The sequence below is a fragment of the Dendropsophus ebraccatus genome, chromosome 3 (genome assembly GCF_027789765.1).
Source record: "Dendropsophus ebraccatus isolate aDenEbr1 chromosome 3, aDenEbr1.pat, whole genome shotgun sequence".
Taxonomy (NCBI): domain Eukaryota; kingdom Metazoa; phylum Chordata; class Amphibia; order Anura; family Hylidae; genus Dendropsophus; species Dendropsophus ebraccatus.
The window spans coordinates 99,891,620-99,904,076 of NC_091456.1; the positions used below are offsets into that span (position 1 = coordinate 99,891,620).

Below are 12,457 nucleotides of genomic sequence, written 5' to 3' on the forward strand. Positions count from 1 at the left end.
TCTCAGGGAGACCAGCCAAAAGATAACACTGCCTGCTGCTATTGAAAGCGCTCAATGCAATGAAATCCTAGGTGCATTGCCCCCGGGAAACATGAATATGCAAAAGAAGAGCCCGTGGAGCCTCATTAAAGAGTCTCAAAACACAGGACTAGCCAGATATCCCTCCTGGAAGGACCCAGCCAAGGGGCGGCTCCTGTAGGAAACCACGAAAACCACTATATTAAGTGGGCCTATAAGTCAATGTAATGACAAGGGCAAAACCAAGGCCAGGTATCCATCCACATACAGCTGTTTCAGGGTGTTGCCCCTCATCACTGTGGAGCAGGATTTTGGCTAGGTGGGAGCAATGCCTAGTAGAGCCATAAGAGAAACTGTTCGCTGATCTCAGGGAGACCAGCCAAACGATAACACTGCCGGCTGCTAGGGAAAGCGCTCAGTGCAGTGAAATCCTAGGTGCATTGCCCCCTGGCAAACATGAATATGCAAAAGAAGAGCCTGATGAGCCCTATTAAAGAGTCTCAAAACACAGGACTAGCCAGATATCCCTCTGCAAAGGACCCAGCCAAGTGGTGGCTTCTGTAGGGAAACCATCAAAACCACCATATTAAGTGGCCTTTACATTACATTGACTTATAGTTTTGGTGGTTTCCCTACAGGAGCCACCCCTTGGCTGGGTCCTTTCCGGAGGGATATCTGGCTAGTCCTGTGTTTTGAGGCTCCATGGGCTCTTCGATTGAATCAATGATGTCATCAGTAATGTAATTAATAATTTCATCATATTGATGATGTCATAAATGATGTCATCAGATTGAGGATATCTACGGATCAGTGATGTCATCGGACCTATGATGTCATCAGATGAATGATGTAATCAATAATGTAATTGATGATGTCATTGGATAGATTTTTTTCTATATATATATACATCTTGCTCCTCTTTGATACAGTAATCGAATTGATGATGTCATCATTTATGTCATTGATTATATCATCAGATTGATGATATAATCAATCATCATATCAATGATTCCATCAATTATGTCATTGGATTATTGATGCAACTGAAGACATCATCGATGTTGCCATCGGAACGATAATGTCTTCAGTGATGTCATTAATGATGGGAACATGTCATTGAACCCATCAATGATGCAATGATGGGATAATCGGATGTATGATGTCTTCAATGATGTAAACAGATCAATGATGTTATCAGATCAAAGATGCCATCTATGATATCATCATTTATGTCATCGATGATGCATTGATGACATCAATGCATTGATTATGTCAATGGATTGATAACATTGCTGATGGTGTCATTGATGATAAGTAGCAGTATGAGTATGGTGGTCAACAGCACCAATGGGCCCAATAGTGCCTTGTTAACGGATGCCCGCTGGTGAACCCACAATCCCTCAGGTGGGTTAAGGCAAAGTATCCTAGAGAAGATCCAACAGCATCCACAGGAAATCTTCAATGCTTTATTTTGCAGAACAGCTTACATAAAATACAAGTATTTTATGTAAGCTGCTCTGCAAAATAAAGCATTGAAGATTTCCTGTGGATGCTGTTGGATCTTCTCTAGGTGTCATTAATGATGTCATTGGATTGATTATATTGATGATATCATTGGATCGATTTTGTCATTTATGATGTCATCGGACCTATAAAGTCATCAGATGGATTATGTCTTCAATAATGTCAATGATGATGTCATCATATGATGATGCAAAGAAAGAGCCTGTGGAGCCTCATTTAGGAGTCTCGAAACACAGGACTAGCCAAATATCCCTCCGGGAAAGACCCAGCCAAGGGGTGGCTCCTGTAGAAAAACCACCAAAACCACCATATCAAGGCGCCCTATAAGTCAATGTAATGACAAGGGAAAAACCAAGGCCAGGTATCCAACCACAGACAGCTGTTTCGGGGTGTTGCCCCTCATCACTGTGGAGTGTGGTGATATTCTGTAGGTAATAAACTTTTAGTCTTTACAAGTTGTTAGCTGGTTGTCTTATGTTAGTATGATACATATGCATGTGCAATACAAGATTTGCCATGAGCTGCTAGATATCTTTTTTTATTACTGGATCTAGCTATCTCATATCTTTATATTACCATCTATCGCTCTTTATCTCTATCTCATATCTATTATTTATCTCCTATCTATCTATCTATCTATCTATCTATCTATCTATCTATCTATCTATCTATGTAGTGAATGAGAAAGCAGCACTATGCTGTTGGTACCTATGGATCTTGACTTTTCGAGTGCTGTGGACTATCTGCTGGATATATTACTGGAAGTTATTGATCATGACGAACAATGACTTCTAGAAAAATATCTGACAGATAGTCCAAAGCACTGGAAAAGTTTGTGCAACAACGCGTAGAATTAAATAACGAAACAAGGTGCAGCAAAACCAGATGCAACGTTTTAGCGTACAGTCTTTGCCATTTTTAAACATGAGGGTAATATGTGGTTCTAAAGACTGTGGGCACCTTTTAATAGGTTGTTGCAACGTTTAGTAAATTGTGGGAGAAGGTTTTTTTTTGAAAGTTTTGTAGTAATAAATAAGAAGTCCAGGCTTTAACCATTTGGCATGGAAGCCAACATCTGCGCCACTCCGGTGTCTGTAAAAGGAGAATCAAGATTCTCCTTGTCTTTCGCTGAGAGTGTAAGCAGAGAAATACTGTCTAGAAAGTGTTCAGTTAGGTGTGTACGTCAGGATGTGCAGAGAGATTATAGAGAGATTTGTAGAAGTTCAGGAATCCAGTGGTAATGCTGTCTATATCAGAAACATTGTCACCTTTGAAAGAAGCGATTTAATGTACAAAAGCGAGTTCTGATATTTTCCGAAAAAGAGAGGTCAAAGGTTTGGATCCTTTGTCACTGTGTGCATAGTATATGAAAACACTTCTTTGGTACACCTGAGCTTATTTAATGTTTAGTAAATCTTTAAGGTCTCTTCTAAGTCTCAACAAGTCTTCTTGAACCTTCACTGCTATAACTATCCTTACCAAGGTTCTCTAGCACTGAGGAGAGAATCTAGTTTAGTGTTATACTGTTTTTTTGAAGGGATCTATCAATGTTAATTGCACCATTGATAGGTATTTATGGGAAAGATGTAATCTAATCTATGGAAAAGGTTATGTAGTGTTGAGTAAAAAGTCAAGTCCCTATCTGAAGGATGCAATGTGCAACAGATGTATGTAGGCTGGAGGGAAGAAAGGGATTTTTTAAGTGCCGCCAAAGAGCTACATGACAGTGAGGAGTCTTGGCATGATGTATCCAATAGTGGGCCTATTGCTTCATTGAGATCGATTAATATGATCAGACCTTCAGCGATGGTTTATAGTCTTTCTAGGACATATACTGGAATAGCCATTTAATTTGCTGACAGTTGGGTGCGTATATGTTAGCTATGTAACCTGTGTAGCAGCAATTTTGCTCTTTATGAAGAGATATCTCCCCTCTGGATCAATGTTGGACACCAAGGGGGAGATTTATCAAACCTAGTGTAAAGTGAAACTGGCTCATTTGCCCCTAGCAACCAATCAGATTCCACCTTTCATTTTCCAAAGAGTCTGTGAGGAATGAAAAGTGGAATCTGATTGGTTGCTAGGGGCAACTGAGCCATTTTCACTTTACACCATGTTTGATCAATCTCCCCCAAAGTGTTTTGTTACTGTAATGCTAACACCTTTACAAGCAGGGTTTGTTCTATGAAACCAAGAAGTGAAGAAGGGGTGATTACATTTTGGAATGTGTGTTGATTTAAAGTGTGTTTTTTGGATTAAAACAATATCCTCTTTATCTTTAAAAGAAGTCCATAAGTGTTAAGCTATACCTGGAGAAGAAAAATATGCTCCAACAAGTGTGACCTTGTATTATTTAACATCACAGAGATTGAGTTCCTTCGAAAAACCTTTAGAGGATATAAACATTTTCTTATTAAAGTTGCAAGTGTTAACAGTACAAAAATGCCAGTAAGATAAACTTAATTAAACTAAAGTAAAATACTTTTGCTTAAGCACCACTCAGGTGTTAGCCTGGTGGAAGCGAGTGTTCGGGTGTGTGTATGAGTAGGGAGCCATCATGTTGGCCCCTTAAGCATCCTATTGTAATAAAATTATATAAGGTTTTCATCATTAAATTGAGTTGATATCAACTATGTAATCCGCTGAGTGCAGTTGGTATTCCTGTCTATCCGCTTGGGGGTTATCTTTCCTGTCTTCTTATGAACTTGGGAGGTTTGGGATATGCCAGCTGTTTCCCAAGGAGTTGGAGGGGAAGATTTTTTAAGTGTTTCAAAAGTTAGCATCAGACCCATAAGGGAGTAGATACAGCACAATAAGTGGAGGAAAAAGTGGAAAATGAGATTACACAATAACTGAATAGAGGACTGTATACAAATCCAAACTGTACTGTACTGCTTGCAGATTTAGTGGGTATTTTACTTTACAACCAGGGCTGAAAGGTGTTCGCTTGAGAAAATTGATCTCAAGCAAGTTTCCAATATTTTTAAAGGAAAATGCTGTCCAAGGTTCTGTAACCTAACCACTGTCCCAAACATGTTTACGGCTGTTAGATGCAGAATTTCTTACTTGAAGGAGTATTGTTGTTAGAGATGAGCAAATCTTGAGCACGCTTGGGTACATCCGAACCTCTGTTTGGGGAGTTGATGGATGGGATTATTATAATAATATAGTTATAGTAATTGGTTTGCAAAGTTTACATAATGTGGCTTTTTATAAAAACTATCAAATGTTAATTAAATTGACACATCACTTGCATTTGCTCCACTTTCAAGTCTTAGCTGTTTGCAATGTATATTTATTAATTAATTTCTGGTGTCATATACAGCTAAGACATCGGCTTTGCATCGCCACATATCAGAGCTACGTAATCACTATAGCCTATTATTGAGCTTCACATATATAGCATAAAGGCATTAAAGGGTACCAATCATATAAACAAACTTCTGACATGTCTTAGTAACACCTCTGCTCTTACTGGTAAAGTAGCAGTGTAAGGAATTATAATGAAGTCTAAGGATCTTCCAGCAATCGCATCTACCAGAAGTTCCATACCATTTAGTTGCAGTATTTTTTTTTTATGAAAAAACTGAATTATTTATAACTCTTTAATGCAGAAATGGGAATCAGCTCTTAGTCAGTTATTCTAGGGCTGATAATATACAAAAGATTAATACACATCAAAGATTAAGACAACATTTTCTCATCAAAAATGACTTATTTTTGTCCTCCAATTTTATCTTCAGAAACAGAAAATCAGATCAGGGACTTATCTCCTCATGCACGACTTTGTTCAAAACGGATAAATGCATATCTAACAGGATATAAATAGAAGAGCTGTGGCGGACAAAGAAAACAATCACATTGCCATTAATTTGTCTAAAAGCATGTAATATATTTTTATTTATTATGAACATTTTTGGAAAGTTTAGCAGAAAACATTGTAACAGGTGCCTAAGCTTGAAAATTGTAACTACCTAGTTACCATGCCTTATAAGCTACTGTGTGGCCCCTCTTAAAAAAGTTTGTGGGATGCACATTAATGCCTTCATTCTCCCATTACACTCCTTTGTGTACTATTAGTGATGGTGTATTATTCAGCTTTAGGGTAGCTTTATACGTACAGGATCCACAGTGGATTTGATGCAGATCCGCAGCAGATTTTACTAAATAACTGAACACAGCATCAAATCTGCTTCAGATCTGCTGCGGATCCTTTACATGTGATCGCACCCTAAACCCCTTAACAGCCACAATATATACACTACCGTTTAAAAGTTTGGGGTCACATTGAAATGTCCTTATTTTGTATAGAGGCCCATTTCCAGCAACTATCACTCCAGTGTTCTAATGGTACAATGTGTATGCTCATTGGCTCAGAAGGCTAATTGATGATTAGAAAACCCTTGTGCAATCATGTTCACACATCTGAAAACAGTCTAGCTGGTTACAGAAGCTACAAAACTGACCTTCCTTTGAGCAGATTGAGTTTCTGGAGCATCACATTTGTGGGGTCAATTAAAAGCTCAAAATGGCCAGAAAAAGCGAACTTTCATCTGAAATTCGACAGTCTATTCTTGTTCTTAGAAATAAAGGCTATTCCATGCGAGAAATTGCTAAGAAATTGAAGATTTCCTACAACGGTGTGTACTACTCCCTTCAGAGCACAAACAAACAGCACAAACAGGCTCCAACCAGAGTAGAAAAAGAAGTGGGAGGCCGCGTTGCACAACTAAGCAAGAAGATAAGCACATTAGAGTCTCTAGTTTGAGAAACAGACGCCTCACAGGTCCCCAACTGGCATCTTCATTAAATAGTACCCGCAAAACACCAGTGTCAACATCTACTGTGAAGAGGCGGCTGCCGGATTTTGGGCTTCATGGCAGAGTGGCAAAGAAAAAGCCATATCTGAGACTGGCCAATAAAAGAAAAAGATTAAGATGGGCAAAAGAACACAGACATTGGACAGAGGAAGACTGGAAAAAAGTGTTGTAGACGGATGTATCCAAGTTTGAGGTGTTTGGATCACAAAGAAGAACGTTTGTGAGACGCAGAACAAATGAAAAGATGCTGGAAGAATGCCTGACGCCATCTGTTAAGCATGGTGGAGGTAATGTGATGGTCTGGGGTTGCTTTGGTGCTGGTAAGGTGGGAGATTTGTACAGGGTAAAAGGGATTCTGAATAAGGAAGGCTATCACTCAATTGTGCAACGCCATGCCATACCAAGTAGACAGCGCTTGGATGGAGCCAATTTCATCCTACAACAGGACAATGACCCTAAATACACCTCCAAATTGTGCAAGAACTATTTACAGCAGAAGCAGGCAGCTGGTATTCTATTGGTAATGGAGTGGCCAGCGCAGTCACCAGATCTGAACCCATTGAGCTGTTGTGGGATCAGCTTGACCGTATGGTACGCCAGAAGTGCCCATCCAACCAATCCAACTTGTGGGAGCTGCTTCTAGAAGCGTGGGGTGCAATTTTTCCAGCTTACCTCAACAGATTAATAGCTAGAATGCCAAAGGTGTGCAATGCTCTAATTGCTGCAAAAGGTGGATTCTTTGACGAAAACAAAGTTTGATGTAAAAACAATGTTATTTCAAATACAAATCATTATTTCTAACCTTGTCAATGTCTTGACTCTATTTTCTATTCATTTCACAACATATGGTGGTGAATAAGTGTGACTTTTCATGGAAAAGACAAAATTGTTTGGGTGACCCCAAACTTTTGAACGGTAGTGTATGTATGCTTAGGTATTCATAAACATGTGCTGAATATGTACAGGCATAGGAATTATTGATTTATTGATTTATTTATTTTACCCTTTGCTGCTGGGGGGGGGGGGGTCTGCGTGGAAATAGGTGGTTGTTTTTCAAGGGGTCTCCTTATATCATTGTATGATGTCTTTATTTGGAAGCTATTGACTGGGAACTTGGAAGCTATCGTCTGAGTTTTATTGTAAAAGTTTGTATTTTGAAAAATAAGTTAATATTATTATAAAAAGGAAAAATAAAATAATGCTGCAGTTCTGCAATGAAAAAAAGTATAAAAATGGCTTGGATATTAAGGCCCTAAAAAGGCCAGTCACTAAGGGGTTAAAGTGTACCTGTCGTTATAACTTTCAAAAACTTTTAACTGTAGATGTAATATAAAGGAAGTTTGCAATTTACATTCAATAAAGTTATCGTGGAAAACACGGCACTTCCTAAGTTTTGACTCTTTTTTTTTTCCCCAAAGAGTCTAAACACAGGAAGTCCCATGTTTCCCAGGTCATCTAAGCGCATGGGCACATTGATCATCATATGACACTATCAGGGGTGGTCTTGGCATTTCTGGGGCCCCAAGCGAAGTTTATGTCTGGGGCTCCCCCTCGACACACAGTCCAAAACAATAGACCGCTGTGTGTTGCCCCCAGTAGTATATACCCCTTGTGCGCTACCGCCAGTAATATATACTCCTTGTGTGCTGCCCCCAATAGTATATACCCCTTGTGTCCTGCCCCCAGTAGTATATACCCCTTGTTTGCTTCCCCCAGTAGTATATAGACCCCTGTGTGTTCCCCCAGTTATATATAGCCCCCGTGTGCTCCCCAGAAGTATATAGACCTCCTGTGTGCTGCCCCAGTTGTATATAGACCCACTGTGTGCTGCCCCAGTTGTATATACCCCCTGTGTGCTCCCCCACTAGTATATAGGTCCCCTGTGTGCTCCCTCAGGGGTATTTAGCCCCCTGTGTGCTCCCCCACTTGGATATAGACCTCCTGTGTGCTCCCCCACTTGGATATAGACCCCTATGTGCTCCTCCAGTAGTATATAAACCCCTGTGTGGTTCCCCCAGTAGTATATAGACCCCCTGTGTGCCCCACCAGTATTATATAGACCCCTTGTGTGCTGCCCAGTAGTATACAGACCCCTGTGTGCTCCCCCAGTTATATATAGACCACATGTGTGCCTCACAAGTAGTATATAGACCCCAGTGTTCCCCACCAGTAGTATATAGACCCCTGTGTGCTCTTCCAGTAGTATATAGCGCCCCTTTGTGCTCCCCCACTTGGATATAGACCTCCTGTGTGCTCTCCAAGTTGTATATAGACCCCATTCTGCTGCCCCAAGTAGTATATAGACCCCCTGTGTGCTGCCCCCAGTAGTATATAGACCCCTCTGTGAAGCCCCAGTAGTCTATAGCCCCCCTGTGTGTTCCCCCTGTTATATAGCCCCTCTGTGTGCTCCCCCCATTTATATAGATCCCCGATGTGCGCTCCCCCAGTTAAACAGACCCCTGTGTGCTCCCCCTCCCATATAGTATATAACACAATAAAACAAACACTTATACTCACCTGGGTCCGGGCGTCTCCTCTTCTCTTCACTCTTGTGGCCGCAGGAAGGGTTTTCCCTGCGATCACAAGAGGCCGCACTCCCCTTGTCCTGGCGTCGATGCTTCAGTGATGTCACTGGAGCGCCGGCACCACAAGGACAAAGCTGCCACTTGTGACCGCAGGGAAAACCCTTCCTGCGGCCACAAGAGTGACTGACAGGAAGGGAGCCAATGTCTCCCGCCCTGTCAGTGCTGCTGCATGTAACTATGAGCGCTCATTACGAGTGCTCATAGTTACAGTTCAGATGGAAGCAGCAAGTGGGGCAGCGGCCCTGTCCAGCGGTCTTGAGCACAAGAGCGGGGCGTGGGGGCCCCCCTGGATGGTGGGGGCCCCAAGCGATCGCTTGGGGTGCTTGGTGCCAAAGACCGCCACTGGACACTATGCAATGGTTGGGACATCATGTGTTAAGTCTCTTCTTTTCCAGACAGCACAAGACTACAAATCTGCCTTCAGGAGACTGGACCTGGATTTCTGATCAGTTCAGCTTTGTTTTACAGCATGATAACAGCAACAAAAATATGTAAATTGCAAACTTGCTTTATTTCACATCTACTGTTGATTTCGATTTTGAAAGTTACAAAGACAGTATCACTTTAATCTCAGGAAAGGCAAGCAGATTTAAATAATCCGAGGTGATCAGCCACAGGGGGGACAAAAAAACAGCCAACATTAACCTGTCCCCCAACAATGCCATTAGCACCATTATGGAGAGCCCTGCAGTGTTAACAGTGAGACAAAGGGAGGGCTGTCACCTACACAGCTGGGCATAGAAGGTGGCCTCCCATTACACATAGTTCCTAATGCATTGCAGGTTTCCTTATTTATTTGACATTTGGAATGATCCTTAAATTAAAAATTCTAAATAATATACAACCTAATTGATTTCCATATAAAAAATATGATTGGCTATGTCATTGACCTGGGGTGTGACTACAGATTTTATCAATGGTGACAAGATCATAAAGGGGAAATAGAACAGCAAGCTGGTGAAGGCTTTGAGAGCAGCGGGAGATGGCACACGTTAAGATGATTCTAGTCCTCTTTTTAGCTTCTATCTTTATTTCAAGCTCATGTGCAGGTCAGTTTTTCTAGTATTCAGATGAAAACTGGTGTGCTGCATTTTTATATTGTACAATGGTGTAATTGCATTGCCTTCTATATTTTCTGCACACATTTGTAATGTCTGTATATTTGTCTTGTGATAAACAATAATGGGCTTCTATAACTTAAACAATATAAAATATTAGGTCTTTATGTCTTTTTCCCTAATGTTCTAATATTCAATACTGCTGGGCTATATTTTGATATACTAGATTTCACAGTAAATCTATAGACAGCGCCAAGAAATCCACATGACACATGACCAATTGTGTAGATTTTGGTGCAGATTTTTTTCATCTCCCTGTAGGAAACTAGCAGCATAGTAAAACAATTGTGGAAAAATGTGTTTCATAGAATGCTAAATTATAATGTCTTAATAACTTGCTTATCAATGAACGAGAACAAAATTTGGCCTTTATTACAGAAAAATTCCATCATGAAATTATTGGAGGGAATGAAGCCAAACCACATTCAAGACCTTATATGGTGTACTTAAAAATTGGTGAATTTTTTTGTGGTGGTTCTTTGATAGCCCCAGACTGGGTTATATCAGCGGCCCATTGCAATGGGTAAGTTAATCAAATGTGCTCCTTAAAGTTAGAGAGAACCAATCATCTTTTTAGTTTATTTTCACCCTTTGTCGTTAAATAAATTTGTAGTTTACACTGAGCAGGGCTATATTAAATACATTAGTGTATTCAAAAACAGAAAAAAGAATTACAAGAAAAAAATAAAATAAAAATAGATAGATTAAAGCTAAAGAGGGAATGCTCACACACCCTATAGTACAGTTTTATTCTACTATATAAATTAAGTTTTCATGTTAAACTGGCTATAGATATACATATAAATGTAGCAGTCTGGTGTGAGGGGATCTCAGGGAGGATAGAGGTTATGATAAATAACTGATGGTGAATCAATTTCTCCTGCTTTTGTGCAAATGGAACAAATAACAGGTAGAAATGATAGGCAAATAGCAGGACAACCCCTATAAAGGAGAAAGTCTGCAGGTGATGACCACAGAACATTTCTCTGTTCTCATCCCTTCTGGCAGTTTTTTTTGGTCACTTTAGCATTTTGTCATTGTTCTCACCCATAGAGGTAGCATGAAGAAGTGTCTACAACCCATAGAAGGTTCTCAGGTAGTGCAGCTCATCCAGGATGGCACAGCAATATGAGCTGTAGCAAGAAAGTAAGTTATGTCTGCCAGCACAGTGTCCAGAGCATGGAGCTGATACCAGGAGAAGGGCTGTCATCAGCAACCGACGTACCCGGGCAAGTGCCAGGGCCCAGTCCCTCCAGGGCTGTTTTCATTTCTCACTGGCTGGAGGTGAGGAACCTTCACCTCCCTGCCTGGCCAGCCAGCATCTCCTCAGTGCTGCAGATCAGTGCCATCAGCACTCCCTGCATCTTTCTGCTCTGGTCAGACCTGGTTAGAGGATGCCAGAGCAGCTCAGCTCTAGTGCCTGGAGATTGGTGAGTGTACAAGGGGAAGGGGGGGGGGAGGAGGCAGTGGTTTGTGACCCTCCAATGGTTTTATAACTACAACTCCAATCATGTGCTGTTAGCAGGACATGGTGGGAGTTGTATTTTGGCCACAGCTTAGGAGTCACTTATTGGGAAACAGTCATTTGTGGGAGTGTATATTTAGTGCACTGTTTTCTGACATATAACTTTACAGTTGCTGAAAATCTACAACTAGTTTGATAACAACTGAAGTGCCTAAGATGTTTGTCTGGCACAGGGGGCATCTATAAGGGGGCTACACAGAGGGGGGCCTACTGTTTTTACAGTTGCCACATGATTCGCTCTGCAAAAGGACCCCTGAGGCTCTGTCGCCCAAGGGCCCACAAAACCCTGAAGCTGGCCCTGACCAGGAGACAGGTCAGTACACCAGTAGATGTGGAGGGGGCTGTAGTAAGGCAAAAACCCAGAAGCAGGACCGCTACCTACCTCTTTGTGCAAGGAGGAGAAGTGCCAGAGCCCTGTAAAATGACCTTCAACAGGCCACAAATGTGCATGTGCAGTGGCGTAGCTATAGTGGTCGCCAGGGTCGCCATGGCGACCAGGCCCGACGCCTGTGGGGGCCCGCCGACTCCCCCTCCCCACCCCTTGTCACTCACAGTTTTCCCCAATCAGCTGCGATAGTAACAGGCGGGTTTTGAGAACAGCATTAATCAGGCTGCATATTAAAAAACTCACAGGCAGTGCAGCGGACACCCTCCCTCCCAGGCCCCCTGCTTTCTAAAGCAGATGCTGAGGGCCCTGACAGGCTCTTCCACTGACTGTGCAGCAGCAGGAAGCCCCGGCCGACCCTGTTACATGCTCCAGGAGGAGGAACAGGAACCATCTGCTGCTGCATATCTCATGCTGATCGGTGGGGAGAGGACAGGATACAGCATACAGGGGGTTACAGAGCAGTCCTGTCCCCTGCAGAA

General features: G+C 41.7%; 1 protein-coding gene across 4 annotated transcripts in view; it reads left to right on the plus strand.

The window, feature by feature from the left end:
• Positions 1-12,457, plus strand: part of LOC138785899 (mast cell protease 1A-like) — a 101,469-nt gene that overhangs the window by 72,661 nt on the left and 16,351 nt on the right. For 2 of the 4 annotated variants that reach the window (XM_069962364.1, XM_069962361.1), the window contains one exon: positions 10,444-10,588. In XM_069962364.1, the coding sequence (XP_069818465.1) occupies positions 10,503-10,588 (86 nt within the window). In that variant the 5' untranslated portion in view covers positions 10,444-10,502. Of the gene's footprint in view, positions 1-5,285; positions 5,429-9,911; positions 9,997-10,443; positions 10,589-12,457 lie in introns of those variants that run through there. The other 2 variants (XM_069962363.1, XM_069962360.1) reach the window with 2 other exon arrangements.